The 25,493-nt window shown below is 39.5% G+C and overlaps 2 protein-coding genes and 1 non-coding gene across 3 annotated transcripts; all 3 read right to left on the reverse strand.

Annotated features, from left to right (window-relative positions):
* Nucleotides 1–391: 391 nt before the first annotated feature.
* LOC148292906 (small nucleolar RNA R71) lies at nt 392–498 on the reverse strand. Its single transcript, XR_015825970.1, has one exon. It is a non-coding gene; the product is annotated as a small nucleolar RNA R71 (small nucleolar RNA).
* Nucleotides 499–20,275: 19,777 nt separating this feature from the next.
* Nucleotides 20,276–20,785, reverse strand: LOC148292907 (uncharacterized). Its single transcript, XM_088244497.1, has one exon. It carries the CDS (start codon nt 20,783–20,785, stop codon nt 20,276–20,278), a length of 510 nt encoding a protein of 169 aa, XP_088100623.1.
* Nucleotides 20,786–20,787: 2 nt separating this feature from the next.
* LOC148292908 (uncharacterized) lies at nt 20,788–23,586 on the reverse strand. Its single transcript, XM_088244498.1, has one exon. It carries the CDS (start codon nt 23,584–23,586, stop codon nt 20,788–20,790), a length of 2,799 nt encoding a protein of 932 aa, XP_088100624.1.
* Nucleotides 23,587–25,493: the final 1,907 nt, after the last annotated feature.

Here is a 25,493-nt window from a genome sequence, read left to right on the forward strand (position 1 = left end):
GTCACCAATGGCAGCCGCAGCTGGAATTGTGGAACTTACTATGCAAGAATACTCTTCTCCGCCAACAACTGGACAACCATCTTGCATAGTATATCCCACATCCACTTTGGAAAACTTTGAGTTGAGATCGGGCATGATACACATATTGCCTAAGTTCTTGGGAAATCCTGGAGAAAATCCTAATGCACATATCCTAGACTTTGAGGAAGTGTGTTCCACAATAAAGATCGAAGGCATGAGTAGTGATGAGATAAGAATGAGACTTTTCTCATTTAGTTTGAAGGATACAGCAAAGGAATGGCTTCACTATCTACCTCCAAATTCCATCACAACGTGGACGGATCTTGCTACAAAGTTCTTGCAACATTTTTTCCCAGCACAAAGGACAAATGAACTCCGAAGTCAGATTACAGGAATTCTGCAAAGGCCGGGAGAAAGCTTCCAGGATTATTGGGACCGTTTCAAGAAACTTCTAATCATTTGTCCGCATCATAATGTACAAGCTTGGCTTCTAATGCAACACTTCTATGAAGGACTTTTTGAAGCGGATCAAAATAATGTGAATGCAGCTGCCGGATGAACTATAATGACCAAGACTCCAACACAAGTGCGAGAAATATTTGATCTTATTGCTGCAAATGCTCGACAATATAATTCAAGGCAAAAACCAGCCAGAAAAGGGGAATCCTATGATGTAAGTACCCTTTCTAGTATGGAAGCTCAGATTGCAAACCTAACCAACATGGTGAAGAAATTGGCACCGGGATCATCCAAGGTTTGTGCATTTTGCTCCACAATTGGTCATGACACTGAGGATTGTCCCTTGGCACATGAGGAAGCAAATGCAGTGGGCTCATTTCAGAGAAATCAGTGGCCTAAGAATGATCCTTTCTCACAAACATACAATCCGGGGTGGAGAAATCATCCAAATTTCAGGTGGAGTGACAATTCGAATGTTCAACAAGGGCCAACTCAACCACCTCAAGGCCAACAACATAATACTTGTCCACCTCATGGTCAAATGCACTACTACAATCCACCACAACCACCACCTCAACCACAATCTACAGGAAAATCTTTGGAAGAACTTGTTGCTTCCATGGCTAGAAACACAGATAGTTTCATCACTGAGACAAAAAGCTACATGCAGAGGAATGACACCCACATGCAGAAAACGGATAAGGCCATTGCCAATCTAGAAACTCAAGTGGGACAAATTGCTACAGCTTTGAGTCAAAGGGAACCTGGTATGATGCCTAGCCAACCAGTGATTAATCCAACTGGGCAGGAGCATGTTCAAGCAGTTACCTTGAGAACTGGTAAGGTAATTGGTGAAATTGATGGTTCTAAAGATTTGATTCAAAATGTTGATGACATGCAGGTTGAACAAGTGGCTGAGCCTAAAGAAAAGGATGAAAGCAACAAAGAGAAAGATAAGCAAGCAGCTTCTTCATCCGAGTGGATCCCAAAGCATGAACTTGCAAGAAGGGCAAGAAAGGAGAAGGTAAGTCGTGAACCTACTGAGGAAGAAATCTTACGTGCTCCTTTTCCGCACAGGCTTATGAGTTCCAAAAAAATTCAACAAGCCAAGGAAATATTGGAAACCTTCAGAAAAGTGCAAGTCAATATTCCTCTCTTGGATGCAATCAAGCAAATTCCGAGTTATGCAAAGTTTTTGAAGGACCTTTGCACCAACAAGAGGAGATTCCAAGATCATGAAACGGTTGCACTAACGGAAGAAGCTTCTGCTGTTTTGCAAAGGAAGCTCCCTCCCAAATTAAAAGATCCAGGAAGTTCTACAATTCCTTGCATTATTGGAGATAAATTGTTTGACAAAGCTTTACTTGATTTAGGTGCTTCAATTAATCTGATGCCTTATTCTGTTTTTGAAGCCCTTAACTTAGGTGATCTTAAACCAACTTCTGTCAGCATTCATTTGGCGGACCGATCAGTGAGATATCCAAGAGGAATTTTGGAAGATGTACTTGTGAAAGTAAATGATCTCATTTTACCAGCTGACTTTTTGGTGCTAGAAATGGAAGAAGCTCCTATTCCGGGTGCGGATCTTCCATTGATTCTTGGCCGCCCTTTCATGGCCACTGCAGATACTGTGATCAATGTTCGACAAGGAATATTGACAATGACAGTTCAAGGGGAAACAATAAAGTTCAAAGTATATGATGCCTTCAAACTCCCCAATGATGAACATGAATGTTTTCGTATTGATTCATTGTGTCATATTGTGCAAAATACATTTAATAGTACTCATGGTACATATTCATTAGAAAAGGTGTTGATACAAAATCCTCAAGTTGCTGAAATTGTTGACGATGAGTTACTTGAGGCTGTGAAATTCCTTGATGCATGTCCAGCCATACCACGTAAGTACACTCCAAATTTTATACCTTTGCCAGTCAATACTGAAAAGCTTGTTCCTTCTCTTGACAGGGCACCCGAGTTAGAGCTCAAACCATTGCCATCCCACTTGAAGTATGTGTATTTAGGTGAAACAGAGACATTGCCCGTGATTATTGCTAGCAATCTCAATGTGGAAAATGAACAGAAGTTGATGCAAGTGTTAAGAGAACACAAGGGAGCAATTGGTTGGAGTATTGCGGACATCAAGGGAATAAGCCCAACAAGATGCATGCATAGAATTTTACTGGAAATTGATTCCAAACCCACAAAGGATGCTCAACGCAGGTTAAATCCAATCATGACAGAGGTAGTCCGAAAAGAAATTCTGAAGCTATTGGATGTGGGTATAATTTATCCTATTTCCGATAGCAAGTGGGTAAGCCCGGTCCAAGTGGTTCCTAAAAAGTCAGGAATAACTGTTGTAAGAAATGAGGAAAATGAACTTATTCCTTCTCGTGTCAAAACGGGATGACGTGTTTGTATTGATTATAGAAAATTAAATACCGCCACCCGAAAAGATCATTTTCCATTACCATTTATTGACCAAATGCTTGAACGTCTTGCAGGTCACAGTTACTACTGCTTCTTGGATGGCTATTCAGGATACAACCATCCTTTCCTGATGAGCAACTTTTTGCATTGCAAATTTCTGACCCATGGTATGCTGATGATGAAGTGCTCCACTTCATTGATGTACCTGTTGTGGTGAAAAACTGAGTTGGGAGGGTAAGTCCTTAATAAAGTTTATAATGAAAAAAAAAAAAAAAAAAAAACGACCGGTCGTTCTTCCATCGCGACCGGCCGCTCTGTGCGAATTGCTGAAAAATTGAATATGTGTAAAAACGACCGGTCGCTTTTGCCTTGCGACCGGTCGCTCATTTGGTATTTTTAAAAAATTGAATCTGTGTAAACACGACCAGTCGCTTTTGCCTTGCGACCGGTCGCTCATTTGGTATTTTGAAAAAATTGAATCTGTGTAAAAACGACCGGTCGCTTTTTACTTGCGACCGGTCGCTCTTCGCGCAATTCTCTTATTTTGAATCTGTTTCAGAACGACCGGTCGCTTTGCACTTGCGACCGGTCGCTCGTTGCGATTTTTATTTTTTATTTTATTTTTTTTCTACAACCGCCTCTGTTTTTCTTCTTTTCCCTCTTGTCTCTTCTCACATTTTTCCCTCAAGTATTTCATCAATTCTTGAGAGATTTGCAGTTAGGGTACCAAGCCAACCAAGGTAAAGTTTCGTTTTTTTTTCTTGTTCTTTCTCTTTGATTTTCTAACTCTAATTGTTTTTCTTATTACTTTTTCTTGTTTCTAACTTGTTTTTCTTTTCAATTGTGGCATATTTGTGCATAATTGTGGTTAATATTCTGGCATTGTGGTTAATTTTTTATTTTTTATTTGGTATAATTGTGGCATATTATAAGTTTGGGAAGTGTTTTCAATTCATTAATGCACAATCAGAATTGGGCGTGAATGCTTCTTCTATTTCATAACATGTGATTACATACATACTAGTGAAAATGCGTACAGTAAATTCCTAATCACATGTTCATTGTTGCATTCTGCGCCCCCAGAGGCTTCTGCTAATTGCCTCTGTCTGTTCTTGCTTGTAGAATCTGCAGCAGCTCTACATGATCTTCGTTCCTTTTCTGCAGCATCTCTACATGCTGGTTGGCGCTGTAGAGCCGCTTCTGCAGGTCCGCCACCAGAGCTTTCAGGGCCGCCACCTCCTCACTCAGTGCCCCGCACTCTCGTGTTCTCGCCAGTAGGCGCATGCCCAAATTTGTGGCCGAGACCGCATTGAGCACGGTTAGATTGTGGGACTCGTCCACTGCCATCTGGTCAGACCTCTGCGCCACATGCAGATGATCTGCAACTGTCAGTCTGCTGACAGTCATGCCCTCCGGCAATACTGCCCTACGCGGCACCACCTCAGAGAAGTTTGAGGCCGAGCCATGATGGTATGAGGAGTTTGGGAAGATAGGGTTTGGAGGAGCCCGTATCTGGGCATTTGGTGGTGCAAGGGACAACTCAAGGTTAAGGTCATCAACAAGCATATCTGGGGATGCCATTGATTTTTCTGTCTGGGCTTTTTGATGGTTTTTCTTGAGTTTGCAGGTTGAAATGCAGGATGCTCCTTCTTTCAACCGAGAAGTGGTTTAAATAGCCATATGCTCATAAGGGAGCCGACACCACTTTGCATTTCCTGCGCAATTTGCGGTTGCGTCCGGTTAAAAGGGGAAGCATTTCTACTTTCGCTTTGCTTTCTTTTCCTCCCTGTTTTCTGGTGCATTATGTTTTGATTTCTTTTCAGTTTGTCGTTTTTGTTTTATTTCAGTTGGGGAAGTGTGATTTGTGTCTTTTTCGTTTGTCGCATTCCTTTTATTCCGGTTTGGGGAAGTGCGTTTTGTTTTTCTTCTTTGTCTTTTGCAACTTTCTTTTCTTTTTATTTCCGGAAACGAGAAATTTAAATTTTAAAATAAAATAAAATAAAATACACGGAAAGGGCAAAGACAACCAGGCACACCACTATTACATTAGAAATTATTCTTTCACAGTGCTCGGTGTCTCAGCCATTGGACCTTTGAGTTTAGCCCTATGGCTATCCTCTTCCGGGGCTTCACGCACAGCCTCTTGGGGCTCATCACTCGAGCTCCCAAAGATCGCACTCTTAGCTTGAGCGTACCTACTTTCGCGATCTGTTTTCTTGCGTTTACCCGGTTGGTCCAGGTCCTCCAGCTGCTTTCTCATGTCATGGGCGTAAACACTTACCATCTTTGAGAGATTTTTGTTCTCTTCCCGCAACGCCTCCAGCTGGTGTCGATTCACCTCCACTATCCTTGCCCTTTCCCTTTTTAAGCTTTTAATAATACTCTGGCATTCTTCCACCATACTTCGCTCCGCCGCCAACTGACCTCTTAGCACCTCCACCTCATGGGACTTCGCAAGTAGGCGATGACCCACACTTGCGACTGTTGCGGTGCTTTGCACGCTTAGTGCCAGAGCATCGCTCACGACCCTGTTGTCATCCCTTGATCCCAGCACCCGTATATCCTTGGGAGTCACTAGATTTCTAGCAACTCCAAGGGCAACATCGTTGTCCAGCAGTATCGAGTCATTCACTGTCACGTGCCCCCGTGCAGAGGCAAAGTAGGGCATCCACACTGGTGCCACTGCTTGGCCCCGAGTCTGAGTTGGTGGAGCTAGGTTGAGGTCTAGCGAGAATGGGTAGGAAGAAGCCATTTGAACTTTCTTTTCTTTTGTTCTTTCTTTTCTCTGTTGTGTGTTTCTGCGTTTGTATGTTTTTCCCCCAACTCTTTCTCTTCTTCTTTTATAGAGTTAGTTTTTACGTAACCCTAGCCACTGCGCTTCTGCGTTTTGCGCGGCCCTTACGGCCTATCCCCTTAGGTCACCTCACCTGGTCCCCAACCCCTTTAATTACAGTTCCGCCTTTCAGCGTTTTTGAGAAACAAAAGTCGTCACGCCTTCCTATGAAGGCAATAATTCTGGCTTTGGGACGTGAGAGGGACCTCTGCTTGTCGACACGTCTCTCACTTTGTATCCCGTGACTCACAGGTGTCGAGACTTCAGGGCCCACTTTTTCTATTTTACTGAGTCCTCGCTCTTTGTGCTTCTGACTTGGTTTCTTTGTTTTATTTACTTTCTTCGCTTTTGGGCTTTCGTTTGGGTTGGGCTTTCATTTGGTTTGTGCGTTTCATTCGGTTGGATTTCTGCATGTGTAAGACTGTTGTTGGGGCTTACTGTTTTATTTGTTTCTGTTTGGTTTCGTTTTTGTTTTTGTCTTTGCAACCGTGTTGTAGTTGTTTTTCGTGTTTGTTCTTGAATTTACTTGCTTTATGCCCTTTAATTCTTGTTATAACGTTGTTGATGCCTGAATTCTTTAACATTGAGGACAATGTTTGTTCTAAGTTTGGGAAGGGATAGCAAGTCTTTTTCGTTTCACTTAAATTCTTACTTTCTGTTATTTTGTTTTCTTTTCTGTTTTGAGTCTTTTTTGTTCTTAAGTCACTTTCCGGACATATATGATGAGATTGTGATGAATGTTTAAATGACTTGATTGAAAATGCTTTAAAAAAAAATAATAATTTGTTATTCACTAAATGGCATCGTTCTAGCATGATATGTTTGAAACCCTCTATGCACTTGCCATTTGTTTCATAATTCTCCAGTTGAGGGACTTGCATGATCCAAAGAATTGTATCAAGCATGAATTAGACTTGTATAACCATATAATGTGAGCTTTGAGCCTTGTGCTTCAATTCATGAGTGTTATACACATATTCTACTTTTCTTGTCATCTGAGTTGTTGTTTGATCTCATTATTCATTGATTTGGTTGAGCACTTAAAAGTCACTCATTCTTGTGCAATTTGATTACATGACATTTGAGAAATGATATTAAGGCCCTCTTTGGACCGTTTGTGCCTTTCAAGCTAACCATATGCATGCTTAAGCATGATTTTCCATTGTTAACCACCTTGAGCCTATATGTATGCCTTTTCTTTCAAGTAACCAATTTTTACTTCTAGCCTTAGCCTGAAAAACAAGAATTTACCTTTCTAAGGAACTCATGAGCTTTAATTTAGATGTGTTTTTCATGCTAAGTTTGGGAAGGGTTATTACATTCAAAAATATATATATATATATATATATATATATATATATATACATATGTATATATATATATATATATATACAAAAAAAAAAAAAAAAAAAAAAAAAAAAAAGAGTACTTCACTCAAAGGGTGAAAGAAAAGAGAAAAATTGTGGTTAAGTGGCATTGGTTTCAAATTCAATTCCATGTTTCTTGGTTGTTCGAATGGAAGGAAGGAGTGTGAATCATAATTAGTGGAGGTATAAGGCTTTGTGGTCTATTTGATCACCAAAAAATGAGTGAAAATCTCAAGCGTGATGTTTCAAAGTCTTTTAGTCAACAATTATATGCTCTTACATTGTGAGTTCCTTGGACTTTGTTGTATCCATATCCTTCATTTCTTACTCACCTTGCACCCTTAGCCCCATTACAACCTATAATAAAGACCTAAATTGATCCTAAATGTCATGTAGTTGATTTGCACACATTTTTCAGCTTTTAAGTGTTTAGCATCCTTCTTGAGATCATATTCATGCATGTTTTTCATCTTGCTAATTTTGAGTTAAGTCCCTTATGGTTTAACTCTATTCTCATATTTACTATTGAGTGATGCATTGTAACCTGTTGCGTAGATACAGCTGCACCAAAATGGATTCAGTTGCATCCTCAACTTGTGATACTCGCAAGTGCACGAGCCGTTCGGTAGTATAGCATATGTAAGTGCGAGGTCGATCCCACGAGGATTGGTGATTGAATGATCCAATTTAGTTTCCCTACACAAAATAGAAACAAAAACAAATAACATAAAACAAGGAAGAAAGAAATAAGTAACTCAAGCAAATAAGTTCCCAAGTTCAATTTAGATTAATGGATTGATTCTAGCTAAAGTATGATTAAGCCATGGTGTGTGGTCATAACCTTGTGTTCCTAATTCCCTAATTTGATCATTTGTTGTCTAACCTAAAATTAAGCATTAGGAACCCATTAAGCATAGAAGAACAATTTAAACAACCAAGCATGTATCTAATCCCTGTTGTCGAATGTCCATACATACTCTTCCTATTCATAGTTCAATTCGAATTAAAGCATGGTGTATACTCTTAATTCAAACCAAGATAGCTAACATGCAAGCCTAAATGGTGATCAATCATTCAAACTAGCATATTAACTTATAAGCATAATGAATAAGAACAAAAACCATAATTGAAACTTGGAAACTAATTCAACTTGAATACTTAAGAAAGAATGTACATTACAAGAAAAATAAATTACAACTAAGAAAACATTAAAGAAAGCTAGAATTGAGAACTAGAAAGGAAAACTAAGAGAATTTGAGGGAGAGAAGGGAAGGGAGCTCTAGAGAAGTGTTTGAGAGCTCCCCCCCTTGGGGTGTGTTTACAAGCTTAGAGAACTTCCCTATTTATAGGCCTAGGGGAAGTGAAAATCTGAATTCAATATGGCTAATGCATACAACACTTGTTTTATAAAATCTGAAATGGTTGATGCACTTGTATTAGAAAATCTAAATTGGGTGATGCACTTGTATTAGAAAATCTTGAATTGGTTGATGCACTTCACCAATAGATCCCACCAGCAGCCCTAGCTCATCTTCATGTCACCATGACCAAGCTTCCAACCAGAAATGATAGCTCATACCTAGCTCACCATGACCAAGCATCCAACCAGCACATGCTGAGGTCAGCATGACCAGCAACTTCAAGGGCTTACAACTTGGGCTTCTCTTAATCAAATTAGGACTTTAAGCACTCTAAATTGAAGTTCAGAATGTCTTCTTTCCGGCCATATGTTATTTGGGCCAATCCAAGGTCGGAGGAAGAAGTTAAGGCCGAAACAAATTGCTAACTCATTTTCCGCGCTGATAAGATCCATCCTGAGCATGGTTCTGTGTTTGCTAGGTAACGGACTCCAGATTTATCCAATGGGGATGAATTTTGGATATGTTATAGTACACACCAATTGGAGCAACTTTCATGAAGAATGTGGCCTCATCCGAGCTATGTAGGTTGCTGAAACAAAGCTTGCAATATGACCTACGGAACTGGACTGGCAGGGGGCTGTAGCCATAATGAATTTGTCTTTAAGCTCTTCATCAATTCATCCAAATTAGGCCTTAACATGCTTGAATTGCATGAATTATGTTCTCCAAAGCCATCATTGTTACCTAAAGCTCAATTAACTGAAAGATAAACACAAAAAGGATTAAAAGCACAAGTTTAACTCAAAAACATAACCAAATCATAAGCTAGAAGGGTAAGAAATAATATACAATTATGAACCGATCAAATACCCCCAAACCTAGATTTTGCTAGTCCTCGAGCAAAACAACACAAAACAAAGTTAAAAACAAAACTAGAAGTTAACTAAACCACTTTCGTAGGTAACTCGATTGCATTTAGCATATGCAACAAGCCTTTAAACCTCTAGGCATCCCTAGTAGGAGGAGTTGTGTCTCCTGAGGGTTTAACAGATACGATACCCACAAACGTTTTACTGACTCTGTAAAACAAAGTAATTAGAAAACTTAAAGATTGTTAGTCCTTAAGCAAAACCAAAAACAAAAACAAACACAAAAACACAAAGAACTTAAAACAATTTTTCCGAACATTTTCTGAAGAGAAATGACTCATGCACATGACTTAAACGTTTTAACAATAAAAGCTCAATTTTTAGACATTATTTACAAAGCGGCAAAGTTCTAAACACAATATGCTCAAAGTGTAGTAGTGTGATAGCCAAATGCAACAAATTCCCCAATCTTAGTTTTCACACAATTTCAAAAATCATACAAAGCATAAGTTCAACTTCAAATCTCACCAAAGTTGTCCTCTCACAAATGAATCACTCAGAAGAGGGCTATAATGCACACTCAGTTATAAACATGAGAATAGAGTTAAACCATAAGGGACTTAACTCGCAATAGAAATATGAAGAACTTGCATTAATATGATCTCAAGAAGGATGTCAAACACTTAAAAGTAGAAAAATGAATGCAATTCAACCACATGACATTTAAGATCAATTTAGGTCTTTAACATGGGTTGTAATGGGGCCAAGGGTGTAAGGTGAGTAAGAAATGAAGGATATGGATAATACAAAGTCCAAGGAACTCGCAATGCAAGAGCATAAAATAATTGTTTACAAGACTTCGAATCATCACGATTAGATTTTTTTCTTTTACCTGATCAAAACTCCTTATACCTTCATTTACATTGATTGATACTCCTTTCCTTTAATTGAACAAACACCAATTTATTTTGAAGGCTCAAAAATGAAATTTCAATCAACCATCACTTAAATTTTCTCTTTTCTTTCACCAATTGTGTGATTTTTTTTTTTCTTCGAAATGTAACACCCATTCCCAAACTTAGTATGAAAAACACATCCCAATTAAAGCTCATGAGTTCCTTAGAAAGGTAAATATTTGTTTTTCGGGCTAAGGCGAGGAAATAAAATTGGTAAATGAAAGAAAAGGTTTACATGTAGGCTCAAAATGGTTAACAATGGAAAATCATGCTTAAGCATGCATAAGGTTAGCTTGAAAGGCACAAACGATCCAAAGAGGGCCTTAATATCACTTCTTAAATGTCATGAAATCAAATTGCATAAGAATGAATGACTTTTAAGTGTTCAACCAAATCAATGAATAATGAGATCAAACAACATCTTTGATGACAAGAAAATAAGAGTATGTATATAACACTCATGAATTGAAGTACAAGGCTCAAAAGCTCACTTTATATGGTTATATAAGTCTAATTTATGCTTCATACAATTCTTTAGATCATGCAAATCCTTTAATTGGAAAATTATGAAACAAATGGCAAGTTTAAAGAAGGTTTCAAGCATATCATGTTAGAACAATGCCAAATTAAAATTTTTTTTTTTAAAATTTTTTTTTTTTTTTTAATAAAGAAAAAAAACACTAAAATAAAATGAAATCCAATTTTCATTTAAGTCATGCAAACATTTATCACAATCTCATCAAATGTGTTCGGAAAGTGAATAAAATCAAAATAAAAATAAAAGCAAGACTCAAACAAAATAAAATAAAAATAAAAACAAGTAAAAAAATTAAATTAAATTAAGGAAAAAAATCAAATTTACATGCTAAACTCCAATACCCCCAAACCTAGAAATGAACATTGTCCTCAATGTTTAAAAATTAGCCACAACCAATGTCATAACAACAAATGAAGGGTATTAAAGCAAATAAAAATCACAAAACATACAAAAATAAAATAAAACAATTACAAAATAAAAATTACAAAACAAACAATCAAATAAAATAAAATAAAATAAATAAATAAATAAAACACGAAACAGTAAAACACTCAAAACAGTAAGCCCTAACAGATAGTCTTACACAAACTGAAACCCAAACAATTGAAAGCCCAACCCAAAATGAAATTAACCCAACAACGGTAAAACCCGACCCAACATGAAATCTGAAGCCCACACGTTTAAATTTAATTTTTTTCTTAAAAAGATAAAACGTGAATTATGAGCGCAAAGTGGGATTTCTAAAAAGAGGGAATGTGGTCCCTGATGTCGTTTCATGGATAGTCACGGGCAGAAAGCAGGAGCCACGTGTCGACGCATAGAGGTGCCGCAGATCCACAAGCGAAAATTACGGGCTCATGGAAAGGCGCGACAACTTTGCTGAACGCATCCGTTCAGACAAAGCAAGTCGTGACAAATGTGTTGGAAACGGTTGGAAAGTGAGAAGGTTGTGGGACTCGAGGAACGCTGGATATTCAGAAAACGCTTAGACGCTGCAACGGCTAGGGTTTGTTTGTCAAAGACTACATCTATAAGAAGGAAAAAGAAGGGAAAAAAACAAAAAACAAAAAACACACAAACTCAGAAACACAAAAGAGAAAAGAAGCAAGAAAAAGAAAAAAAAAAGTGAGAAATCAAATGGCTTCTTCCTACCCCTTTTCGTTAGATCTCAACCTAGCTCCACCGACTCAGACACGAGGCCAAGCAGTAGCACCAGTATGGATGCCCTACTTTGCCTCCGCACGGGGGCCTGTGACTGTCAATGACTCAATACTCCTGGACAACGATGTTGCCATTGGAGTTTGCAGAAATTTAGTGACTCCCAAAGATATACGTGTGTTCGGGACAAGGGATGACAACCGGGTCACGAGTGATGCCCTGGCACTGAGCGTGCAGAGTACAGCATGTGTCGCAAGTTTGGGTCATCGCCTACTTGCGAAGTCCCATGAGGTAGAGGTGCTTAAAGCTCAGTTGGCGGTGGAGCGAAGTTTGGTTGAAGACTGTCAGAGTGCTATAAAAAGCTTGAAAAAGGAGAGGTCAAGGATTGTGGAGGTGAATCGACACCAGCTAGAAGTATTGCGAGACGAGAATAAAAATCTATCAAAGATGGTAGAGTTGTACTCTCGCGACATGAGAAAGCAACTGGAGGACCTAGACCGACCGGGTAAACGCAAGCAAGCAGATCGCGAGAGTAGTTACGCTCAAGCTAAGATTGCGATCTTTGGGAGCTCAAGTGATGAGCCCCAAGAGGCTGTGCGTGAAGCCCCGGAAGAGGACAGCCAGAGGGCCAAACTCAAAGCTCCTATGGTCGAGACACCGAAGGCCAAGAAGAAATAATTTCAGTTTTTATTTAATTTTAAAGTGTATGTGTGTTTTTTTTTTTTTTCTTTAATTGGGAAATAAAAACGTTAGCTATCTCAAAGAAACGATTGACCCTAAATGTAAAGAACGACAATCAAACAAAAACACGAAGACCCAAACAAGATTTTTTTTTTTTTAATTTTTTATTTTTAGTTAAGTAAATACACAAATAACTGCTTCTTCTTTTAAGAGAAAAACTTAAGGATGACCAGTTAAGGGCCTCAGAAAACACAGCCAGGGGTTCCGGGAAGGTTGGAGGGGTCACAATGGTCCCGCTTAAAACCCTAACTTCTTAGACACCGAAGGTGTCGCCTTAAAGAACTCCTAGACACTGTATAGACTGCGGTTGCTCACTGGAGTTACCAAAAATTTAGCTCCTTCAAAGAATATCCTATGAGTTTTAAATTATACTACCTAATTAAATAAAAAACAAAATAAATAAATAAATAAATAAACTGAAATAAACACGCAATTCAAACAATAATTTAAAAGAAGAGTTGGGATTCTTGCACCAGGTGTCCAAGACGCATCTTTAATTTTGTCTCTTCTTCCAACTACATTATTAAGAAACCAGTCAAACAAGAAGAAAATAATTGAAAATAAAATAAAATAAAATAAAAACTGAAAAAGCAAAAACACAAACATCAGAAAACAGGGAGGCAAAAGTAAGTGAAAGTGTAGACATGCTCCCTTTTAAAAAAAAAACGTGCTCGCAATTTGCGCCAGAAATGAAGGGATCCGAGAGAAAAGAGCACAGGATAGCACCCTCGAGATCCGAAGTGCTTTCGGCTCCCTCATCTGCATAAGTCTATTTAAACTCATCTCGGTGAAGTAGAAGAGCACCCCACATTTCTTCCTGCAAATTTAGAGAAAACATCAAAAAATCCAAAAACAAAACAATGGCATCCTCATGCACCCACCTTGATGATCTTAGCCTTGAACTGTCCCTTGCGCCACCGAATGCGCAGATAAGGGCTCCTCAAAACCATGTCTTCCCAAACTCCACATATCATCACGGTACGGCCTCAAACTTTGCTGAGGTAATACCGAACTTTTCTGAGGCAATGCCGAACAGAGCAGCGCTGCTTGGAGGCATGATTGGCTGCAAGCTCACACCGACAGATCATCTGCATGTGGCACAGAGGTCTGACAAAGCAGCGGTGGAGGAGTCCAATAATTTAACTGTTCTCCATGCGGTCTCGGCTACCAATTTGGGTATGCGATTGCTGGCGAGAACACGGGAGTGTGCCGCGATGAGCGAGGAAATAACTTCCTTGAAGGCTATGGTGGCGGACTTGCAGAAGCGGCTCTACTGTGCCAATCAGCACGTGGAAGCACTGCAGAGAAAAAATGAGGACCATGTGGAGCTGCTGCAGATTCTGCAAGTAAGAGACAATAGAGGCATGCCATGAAGATGAAGATGAAGATGAAGAAGTTGTTTTTATTTTTAATTTACTTGAATGTTTTTTTTGTTTTTTGTTTTTTTTTTGTTTTACTTTTTTTTTTCTTTGTTTGTAATGTTTGAAATGAAATAAAAATGTGTTTTTAACACTCAGAAATAAACTAACTAACCACACCACGTAAATAAATAAACTAACCTAACAAAACAAAAAAAAGAACATAAAAGAAAACAAAGAACTTCCAAATTGATTTTTTTTTTTAATTTATTATTATTTACAACTAACTGACCACACAAAGAAAAAAAAAACAACAAAGAAGTTCCAAATTGCAATTTACAAGGAAAATTAAATAAAAACTCAAATTTCAATTTTTTTTTAAACTTTTTAATTTTTTAATTTTTTAATTTTTTTTTTTTTTTTTTTTTTTTTTTGAAAAAAAAACACACAAATATACAAGCAACTCATGGATGACCAGTTAAGGGCCTCAGAAAACACAGCCAGGGGATCCGGGAAGGTTGGAGGGGTCACAAAGGTCCCACTTAAAACCCAAACTTCTTAGACACCGAAGGTGTCGCCTAAAGAACTCCTAGACACTGTATTGACGGACACGCTCACTGGAGTTACCACGAGTCAGCTAATATAAAAAATCTTTTTTAATTTTTTTTTAATAAAAGAAATAGAAAATTAAAATTACTGAAGTAATAACAAAACAACTAAAGAGAAAGGATTGGAATACTCCCCCTTGAAGCGATTAGGTCGAGCATGATGCATTTGGAGGTCGCGACTTCTCCCACTGCTCCACACTCCCCATTCTTATGATTGAGGTTGCCATCTCTCTCCATTTTTATTAAGCTATCATAAATTGCTAAAACGAACACAAAAAACTTGAAACAGAATTAAAGGATTACGAAATATAAAAAAAAAACTAAAAATGAAAAGGAAAAATCAACACATGTCCAATTCCATGCTTCAAAGCAACGGCGCCAAAAACTTGTTGCGTAGATACAGCTGCACCAAAATGGATTCAGTTGCATCCTCAACTTGTGATACTCGCAAGTGCACGAGCCGTTCGGTAGTATAGCATATGTAAGTGCGAGGTCGATCCCACGAGGATTGGTGATTGAATGATCCAATTTAGTTTCCCTACACAAAATAGAAACAAAAACAAATAACATAAAACAAGGAAGAAAGAAATAAGTAACTCAAGCAAATAAGTTCCCAAGTTCAATTTAGATTAATGGATTGATTCTAGCTAAAGTATGATTAAGCCATGGTGTGTGGTCATAACCTTGTGTTCCTAATTCCCTAATTTGATCATTTGTTGTCTAACCTAAAATTAAGCATTAGGAACCCATTAAGCATAGAAGAACAATTTAAACAACCAAGCATGTATCTAATCCCTGTTGTCGAATGTCCATACATACTCTTCCTATTCATAGTTCAATTCGAATTAAAGCATGGTGTATACTCTTAATTCAAACCAAGATAGCTAACATGCAAGCCTAAATGGTGATCAATCATTCAAACTAGCATATTAACTTATAAGCATAATGAATAAGAACAAAAACCATAATTGAAACTTGGAAACTAATTCAACTTGAATACTTAAGAAAGAATGTACATTACAAGAAAAATAAATTACAACTAAGAAAACATTAAAGAAAGCTAGAATTGAGAACTAGAAAGGAAAACTAAGAGAATTTGAGGGAGAGAAGGGAAGGGAGCTCTAGAGAAGTGTTTGAGAGCTCCCCCCCTTGGGGTGTGTTTACAAGCTTAGAGAACTTCCCTATTTATAGGCCTAGGGGAAGTGAAAATCTGAATTCAATATGGCTAATGCATACAACACTTGTTTTATAAAATCTGAAATGGTTGATGCACTTGTATTAGAAAATCTAAATTGGGTGATGCACTTGTATTAGAAAATCTTGAATTGGTTGATGCACTTCACCAATAGATCCCACCAGCAGCCCTAGCTCATCTTCATGTCACCATGACCAAGCTTCCAACCAGAAATGATAGCTCATACCTAGCTCACCATGACCAAGCATCCAACCAGCACATGCTGAGGTCAGCATGACCAGCAACTTCAAGGGCTTACAACTTGGGCTTCTCTTAATCAAATTAGGACTTTAAGCACTCTAAATTGAAGTTCAGAATGTCTTCTTTCCAGCCATATGTTATTTGGGCCAATCCAAGGTCGGAGGAAGAAGTTAAGGCCGAAACAAATTGCTAACTCATTTTCCGCGCTGATAAGATCCATCCTGAGCATGGTTCTGTGTTTGCTAGGTAACGGACTCCAGATTTATCCAATGGGGATGCATTTTGGATATGTTATAGTACACACCAATTGGAGCAACTTTCATGAAGAATGTGGCCTCATCCGAGCTATGTAGGTTGCTGAAACAAAGCTTGCAATATGACCTACGGAACTGGACTGGCAGGGGGCTGTAGCCATAATGAATTTGTCTTTAAGCTCTTCATCAATTCATCCAAATTAGGCCTTAACATGCTTGAATTGCATGAATTATGTTCTCCAAAGCCATCATTGTTACCTAAAGCTCAATTAACTGAAAGATAAACACAAAAAGGATTAAAAGCACAAGTTTAACTCAAAAACATAACCAAATCATAAGCTAGAAGGGTAAGAAATAATATACAATTATGAACCGATCATAACCCTCTTCCGAGTGATTCATTTGTGAGAGGACAACTTTGGTGAGATTTGAAGTTACATTTGTGCTTGGTATGATTTTTGAAGTTGTGTGAAAACTGAAATTGGAGAATGAGTTTCATTTGGCCATCACACTACTACACTTGAGCATGTTGTGTTCTGAACTTTGCCGCCTTGTGACTAATGTCTAAACTGAGTTTTTCTTGTGAAAACTTTTGAGTCATTTGCATGAGTCGCTCTCTCTTCGGAAAGTGTTCGGAAAGATTTGTTTCGAGTCGTGTTTTAATTTCTGTTTTGCTCGAGGACTAGCAAAAGATAAGTTTGGGAAGTTTGTTCGGTTCATTTTTACACATGATTTTTCATGTTATTCACCCACTATTTTGAGTTAGTTCTTGACATTTTATAGCTTTTTACTTCCTTTTTGTGTTTTGTTAGATTTTACCTTGGTTGGAATGAAAATGAGCTAAAAGTGCATTATTGGTTATAAACTTTGTTTTTGTTCATTTTCGTAGGTCAACTTCTTGGCCTGGGATCAACATGCTCTGGTACTCGGATGAGGTCATGATCTTCATGAGACTTGTTCCAATGGATGTTAACTACAACATATCCAAATTTGAGCTCCATTGGACAAGTATTGCCTATCCAACCAATCCAGCATGTTACCACAGCTCTGGAAATCCGGAATTGGCCAGCTTTTACCCCCCATTGTGTCATCTTGATTATTCTTGTTACCATAACACTTGGTAACAAGAATTTACCTTAGTAGATGAGATATTTTCTGAAGCATTTGGCATCTTTGTGAGGACAAGGCTTCATCATTTGCAAGGGGACAAGAAGACAATGGGTGAAGACTTTGCATTAGAATACTAAAAGTAAAGCTGGAAAGGAGGAGAGAGGGAAGCAAAAGGAAGTGCAATCTGATATTGGAGAGGCTCTTGAACGTGGAAAAGGAAGTCATTCCATCATTCCACAATTGAGGAGCAGATTAGAGAGCTAAAAGCTAAGGAAGGAGAAGGAGGTGCAGCCGCAGGAAGAAGAGGGAAGACTTCCACCATTGAAGACTTCCACCATTGAAGACTTCAAGCTTTCATCATTTCCAAATCTGTAAACTCTTTCTAGTTATATTTCGAATTTGTGTTTGAAATGATTATGAGGAACTAAACTCCATAGCTAGGGCTTAGGTTGAAGCCCTAAACATGATTACCTTATTGTTTTGATGCTTGAGTGTATGAATTTCTAGATATTGTTGATGAATTCCAATTCACCAAATTAATCTATCCTTGATGTATGTTCTTCTTTGATTGATCACCTTTGAAAGCATGCTTCTTGAGATTGTTGGGATTATGTGTATCTTCATGTTATCCTAAGCAATAAATGGATGAAGTAAGAATCATCCATGTGAATTGGTTTCTTGAATACCTAATGTAAACACCATGCTATTAGGGTTCTTGTGATGTTCATATTCTCTTTGAACTTAATGGGTTTTTCTTGTAATTGAATCAAAGTACTAAGCACACCTAGATTCGATTATAGGGAAGGCACAAGTATTGTAGCACTCGTACTGCACTTTACGTACATTAGAGAGAATCAATGCGTCTTGAGCCACTCGTACTGGTCTTGATTGCGAACATCTTCAACAACACGTTTAGAGTTCATCACTTGAGTATTCATGAACTTGGGTAGAATTGTTTAGGGTGGATTCCGAAACCCTAGTGTTTTTTACAATTTGATTCCACTCTTTGATAATTCATCTCTGCCTTTCTTATTCAATTTTAAAGTCCATTTACTTTCATGCAATAGAAATAGGTCACTTCAAACAAATCAAACCCCCCCCCCCCCCCCAATGTGTGTGTGAGTTGCGTGTTTGACACGTTATGTGTCTTTGTTACTGAATTTTATTTCTTTCTGTAATTGTTTTGGACTTTTGGTCCACGCTGTGTTCTTGCATTTTCTGTGCTGAATCCAACCGTATAAAGAACGTGAAATTTGGATAAACGGTTGGAAAGTTATAGGCAAAACATTGGACAGAGGTCGAAACTGAAAAACAGAGAAAACGAATCTGCCCAAAAACGACCGGTCGCTTTTACCTGACGACCGGTCGCTTTTCACATCAAAATTTGAGTTTCGACTCTGCCCAAAAACGACCGGTCGCTTTTGCCTCACGACCGGTCGCTTTAGCACTGTTCATAGGTGATAAAAGGGTGATAAAAAGTGCTGTTTGTGTTTTTCTTTAGTTTTCTTGTGTTGTTTCATTTCTTTTACACTTCTTTACTCATTTCTAGTTTCCCTCTTTCATTTGTGCACTTGTGGTGTGTTAATTAAGTGTTCTCTTTGTACTCGAATTAGAACTTATAGGAAACCGACAAGTTCTTCGTGGGATCGACCCCGTACTTACATAATCTATACTTCGATAGATTCGTGCACTTGCGGGTATTTTTAATTGGTTGTTTGCACATTAATTTGTGTCCTTTTAGGAATGCAACACACAGCCTCCTTTGCTGACCCAGAATTGGCTGAATTCGAGGCTATGGACTTGGACGCCCAACTGGACAGGCTGGAGAAACTCAGTTGTACCCCTAACAAGACCAAATTCAAAGCAGTGGATGAGGCCATGGAGAGGGTGAAGGTCTGGCAATCTACTGAGCTGGAACTGGAGGAAAATAGGGAAGCTGTAGAACAACTGATGAAAGATCTGGACCTGCTGCACAGGCAGAACATGGCTCCTAAGCCAATTCTTGAGATAAGTCTGAACCTGGCCAGAGATGTGCTTAACCTTCACGATCGCTATGAGGATCTCAAGCCTACCTTCGAGACTTCTGAACTCTGCAAGGCAACTCATGACGCCAACTTGGCTGATTATGCAAAACAGAAGGCAGAACTGGATCAGATGGTCGCGTTGTACAAAGAGGCCAAGGCTACTGCAGATAGGCTGGAGAAGCAGATTGAGGAGCTTCAAAAGCAGCTGGCAGAACGCAGGGAGGTACAGCGCAAGCTGGGTGCTGGACTGAGCTCCAAGACTAAGGCCACCTTTCTTGTGCAGACCATGGTTTCAGCCTCCAGGCCAGCTTTGGAAGTCGCAGAGGCTTCAATCCACCAGGGAGTACTGCTTCAGAAGGAGCTTTCGATTAAGAAGACGAGTCTGCAGGAAACCCTTAGAAAACTAGGATTTTAAAATTCAGATTTTGGAATTGTAATGAACTGGTTGAGTCACCAAAGTGACTATTTGAAAATGAAAGTTTATTTATTTTTTGGAATTTTGATTTCTCTTGATAAACTGAAATAAAAGATTATACTAATACAGAATTAAATCTTAAAACAAAATCAAACAACAGTTTCAAGTTGTTGTCTTTCTATCCCAGGATCTGTCTGCACAGCCTGTGAATCCCACATAGTTGGATAGAATTTCTTTAACCATTTGCCATTGATTGGCGCAGCATGAACTTCTCCTTCTCGATCCTGTAGTTTGTATGCTCCTAATCCCAAGACTTGGTTAATTATAAAAGGGCCTTCCTAAGTTGGTGACCACTTTCCATAACCAGCTATATGTGTCCCGAGGGGCAGAACTGCTTTCCAGACTATCTCTCCTTCTTCAAAACTCTTATTTTTAACTCTCTTGTTGTATGCTCTTGACACAGCCTGTTTTCCTGCTAAGAGTTTGTTGAGGGTATCAATCCTACTTGCATCCAACCCTTCCAGTTCTAACAACATGGCCTGGTTGTAGTCTTCTCCCACTAGTTCGTGTTGATGAGCAATTCTGAGGGATTGAACTGCAATTTCCATAGGCAGAATTGCATCGTGTCCATAAGTTAAGGCATACGGAGTCATGCCAGTTGCTTCCCTTTTTGAAGTTCTGTACGCCCACAATGTTTCTGATAGTTTCTCATGCCATTGCTTTGGATTTTTCTCAAGCATTTTTCTAATAATATTGATTATCACTTTGTTACTTGATTCTGCCTGTCCATTGGCTTGAGCATAATAAGGAGTGGATTGGAGCAGCTTAAATTTGAATGCTTCTGCCATGTTTAACAATCTCCAGATATGAAAGAAGATCCCCTGTCGGTAGTGATTGATTCTGGAATACCAAATCTCTGTATGATCTGTTCCTCTATGAAAGTGATGATTTCTTGAGACGTGGTAGACTTAACAGGCTTGGCTTCTACCCATTTGGTAAAATAATCCGTTGCTACAATGATGAAACAATGCTGTTGGCTGCTGGCTGGATAAATCTTGCCAATGAGGTCCATTGCCCATCCTCTGAATGGCCATGGCTTGACTACTGGATTCATGGGAACCAAGGGAACCTGCTGGATTGGTCCATGTCTTTGACAAGCTTCACATCCCTTGGAAAAATTAACGCAATCTTTCATCATGGTTGGCCAGAAATAACCATACCTTCTGATTAGCCAACACATTTTCCTTCCACCTTGATGTGCTCCATATATCCCTTCGTGGGTTTCTCCCATGACCTTCATGTATTCCTTCTTTCCCAAGCATCTTAGCAATATCTCATCCTTGCTTTTTCGGACCAGATCTTCATTCCACATAATATAGTTTGAAGCCATGATTCTGACTTTCTTTTCAGAAGGCAGAATTGGATACTGCAAGTAGTTTATGATGGGAGTTCTCCAATCATCTTCAGTGATTATGGCAGAATTGACATCTACCTCCATTCCTCTGGTCAGAACAGATGGCAGACTTTTCTTTCCTACCCTGATAATCCTTTGCACACAATCTTCCGGGATTTGTATTCCTGTAGCTATTTGAGCCAGTTCATTGGCTGCAAAGTTCTCTTCTCTTGGGATGTGTTCCCAAGTGGCTTCCCTGAATTCTGTCAACAGATTCCTAGCTGCTACTAAATAGACAGCTAAGGTAGGGTTCAAACATTTGTATTCTCCAGCAATCTGTTTTAAAACAAGCATAGAATCTCCCAGGATTTCTACAGACTGGACTCCGAGTTCTACCAATATTTCGAGGCCAATGATTAGAGCTTCGTATTCGGCCCTGTTGTTGGTGCATTGGAAATCCAGCTGAAAAGAATAACAATGTCTGACTCCCAAAGGTTCCTCTAGAACAATTCCTGCTCCGGAGGTTAAGTCAGTTTTTGATCCGTCAAAATACAACTTCCATGGTGTGAGATGAATCGAATAAATGGGATTATTAAGGCAAACATGAGCTCTTGTCAATAGATCTACATTTGCTATATCCAAAGAGTCCATATTTTCAATTTCTTCTCCTGGATGATCGGCTAGGAAGTCTGCTACAGCTTGTCCCTTGACAGCTTTCTGAGGGACATATCTGAAAGCAAATTCTGTCAGAGCCAGAGTCCATTTCCCAATTCTGCCTCTTAGCATTGGCCTTGTTAGCATATATTTGATTAGGTCTGTCTTGGCAATGATATAAATGGTAAATGGCAGCATGTAGTGTCTGAGTTTTATAGCAGTGAAATATAAAGCCAGACAAAGCCTTTCGATCACAGAATAATTTCTTTCTACTTCTGTCAGAGTTCTGCTCAGATAGTATACCGCTTGCTCCTTTCCTTCGTTGTTGTCTTGGGCTAACAGACTTCCAATAGATGTTCCTGACGCAGACACATAGAGTTTGAGCGGTCTGCCCTTCTTTGGTGGGGACAGAACTGGTGGATTTGACAGATAGTGTTTAATTTCTTCAAAAGCCTGTTGGTGCTGTTCCTCCCATTTGAAAATCTGTTCCTGTTTTAGCCTTAACAAGGAAGAAAAGGGCTGAATCTTTCCCGCGGAATTGGATATGAATCTTCTTAGGAAGTTAATTTTTCCCAGAAGACTTTGCAGCTCCTTCTTGTTCCGAGGTGGTTGAGCTTCTATGATGGACTTTGCTTTATTTTTATCGACTTCTATGCCTTTTTGATGGACCAAAAAACCCAAGAAGTTTCCTGCCTGCACTCCAAAAATACATTTTTTAGGATTCATTTTCAATTTATGCTGTCTCATTCTTTGGAATGCCTTTCTCAGATCCGACACATGACTTTCAGCTTCCTTGGATTTAATTATCACATCATCTATATATACTTCTAGAGAATGTCCTATCATATCATGGAAAACAGAATTCATTGCTCTTTGATAAGTGGCTCCTGCATTTCGTAAGCCAAAAGGCATTACAGTGTATTCAAAAGCACCTATGTGCCCTGGACACATGAAAGCTGTTTTGTGGATATCTTCTTCTGCTACCATGATCTGGTTATACCCTGCGTTGCCGTCCATGAAAGATAGCATTTGGTTCTGGGCAGCTCCATCTACTAGCATATCTGCCATAAGCATAGGATATTCATCCTTGGGGGATGCTTCATTCAGATTTCTGTAATCCACACAGATCCTAACTGCCCCTGTTTTCCTTTTCAGAACTGGCACAATATTGGCTAGCCAGTCAGTGTAGATGGCCGGCCTGATGAATCCTGCTTTAAGCAGTCTTTCTATCTCTTCTTTGACTTTTAATTCTGTTTCCATGGACATTCTTCTTCTGGCCTGTTTAACTGGAAGGTAACCTTCTTTGATAGGCAGCTTGTGCTCTACCAGTTTCCTGTCTAATCCTGGCATCTCGTGATAATGCCAAGCAAAACAGTCTTTAAAATCATGCAAAAGTGCGATGATTTCGTTTTTGAGCGGTTCTTCCAATAGTGCACTAATGAAAGTGGGTCTTGGATCCTCTTCTGTCCCTAGATTAATCTCCTGTAATGGATCTTCCACTTCTGGTAAGGAATCATCTAGTGCTGATGGTGCAAAGTCCAATATTTCCTCCTGTAAACTCTCTTCCTGTTCTTCGATGCTCTCATGCGTGAATTCTGCCATATTAATGGCTGGATTCTGCACAATGAGTTTCTTTTCTTCCCAGTATATCAACAATCTTTTTGTAATGGATCGGATTGTTGTAGCTCGATCCTTTTCCTGTTGATTGGGACTAAACATCGGAGTTCTGGAGGTTCAGAACAAAAGGCCTATTCCAGTCTTCTAGAGAATTGGCCAGACCGTCTTCAATGAGCCTTTGGGCCGTGACACCATGAGGGCGGCTGTTCTGGTTGACTCCAAAGAAAGTGAAAGGACCAAGGTCATCGTGATAGTATCTTGCCTCAAAACACATGGCAGAAGGCAGAAATGGCCGTGGATCGGCCTCTACTATCTCCATGTAACCTTCTTCATGCTAAAGAGCTAGCTGCTGATGGCAGGGTAGAAGGAACGCAGAGGCTTTGGTGAATCTAGTCTCTTCCGAGCAATGCATTGTAGGTAGTAGAAGTAGTGTCCACCACAAAGAATGCAATTTTCAGCTTTTTGGTTCCAACAATGACATCCACGTCCAAAATTCCATGAGTCTTAGTGATGCCCCCGGCAAAGTTGGTGACGGTCAGACGTGTTGGAATTAGATCCTTTTCTGTTCTGCCCATTTTACTCAACAGTCTGTGTGGTAAAAGGTTAATGGCTGCGCCTCCATCTACCATTACCTTGGAAATAGGAATGCCTCCAAAGTTTGCAGTTATGAATAGAGGCCTGAGGTGATTGGCCATTTCCCCGGTTGGTTTGGAGAAACAAAGCTGTTCTGCAACTGGTTTCATGGTGGTTCCGCCTGTTCCGGCAGCAGGCACTTGTTGTTCTGGCGCTCCTTCTACTTCCGTCAGTCTGCACTCGAAGCTTTCTTGCGAGAGTACGTCTCCCTCTAGAGTGCTTCCTTGTCCTTCTGCTGCCCTGAATCTCTCTGATAGGATAAATACCATGTTAATGCCAAGATCACCTTGCAACAAGTTCTCCAATTCTGCCCCAAAAGCTTCGGTTTCTTCATCTAATCCCCCATCGTATTCCATCTCCTCTGTCCAGTCTCCTTGTTCTCCTGTTTCGAGGAAACCAGCTTGATCATCTGCAGATGGCTCATAGTCCAACTGTTCCTCCTCGTTTTCTTCAGTCCAGCCTTGTTGTTCTTCTTCTGGAACAGGTTCTGGCCCTTCTTGTACTTGTTGAAGTATGGGTTGATCGGCGGGGGATGAGGTTGAACAGATGAAGGATTCTGTCTTTATCAGCTTTTGGGACTTATGTTTTGTCTGTTCTGCCTGAGGAATTGTTTCTGGATTTTCTCTTCTCCTGGCATAATTTGGTTCTGTCAACACCTGCACATCTTTCCTGTTTCTAAGGAAGGTGGAATATTGCCTCTGAACTCTTCTTTTCTGAGTTCTAGTTAATTCCAAGGTTGGTCTGCCGCTTTTTCCAACGGAATACCATCTTCCCTCTATGATAGTTGCTAAGGGCTTGTCATTTCCCGACATCCTAATTGGTATCTCCGCCTTGGGCTGCTCTGGCATTCTTCTGTTGTGCTGATCTGACCTAAGATAATCCCCTTGTCTGACTCTGTTTCTGGGAGGAATGGGAGCTAGGCCTTGCTGGTGCGACGTTCCAATCCGGTCAAACACGCTGTGTGTGGGCTGGTTCTGCCTGTCCAGAGTCACTTCTAACTCACTTTCACACTTGCATTTACTGCATAGTACTATTCCAGCCGAGATGGTCGCCTTTGGCCTTTGGAAATTCTCCTTTGTAGTTCTCCTGCTCCTGCTGGAACTGGCATTTTCCCTTCGCTCTGGCCAATTTAGATTGACCATGTTGACTTGGGGTTGGGGAAAAGGATCTGTCGTAACTGAGGGGGGTTTTTCTGCTAGTTTCAATCTCCCTGCAGTTATTCCTTCTTGTATGACATCTCTGAAAACTACACAACTGTT

Source organism: Prunus avium, chromosome 7 (assembly GCF_965620075.1).
Source record: "Prunus avium chromosome 7, drPruAviu1.hap1.1, whole genome shotgun sequence".
Classification (NCBI taxonomy): domain Eukaryota; kingdom Viridiplantae; phylum Streptophyta; class Magnoliopsida; order Rosales; family Rosaceae; genus Prunus; species Prunus avium.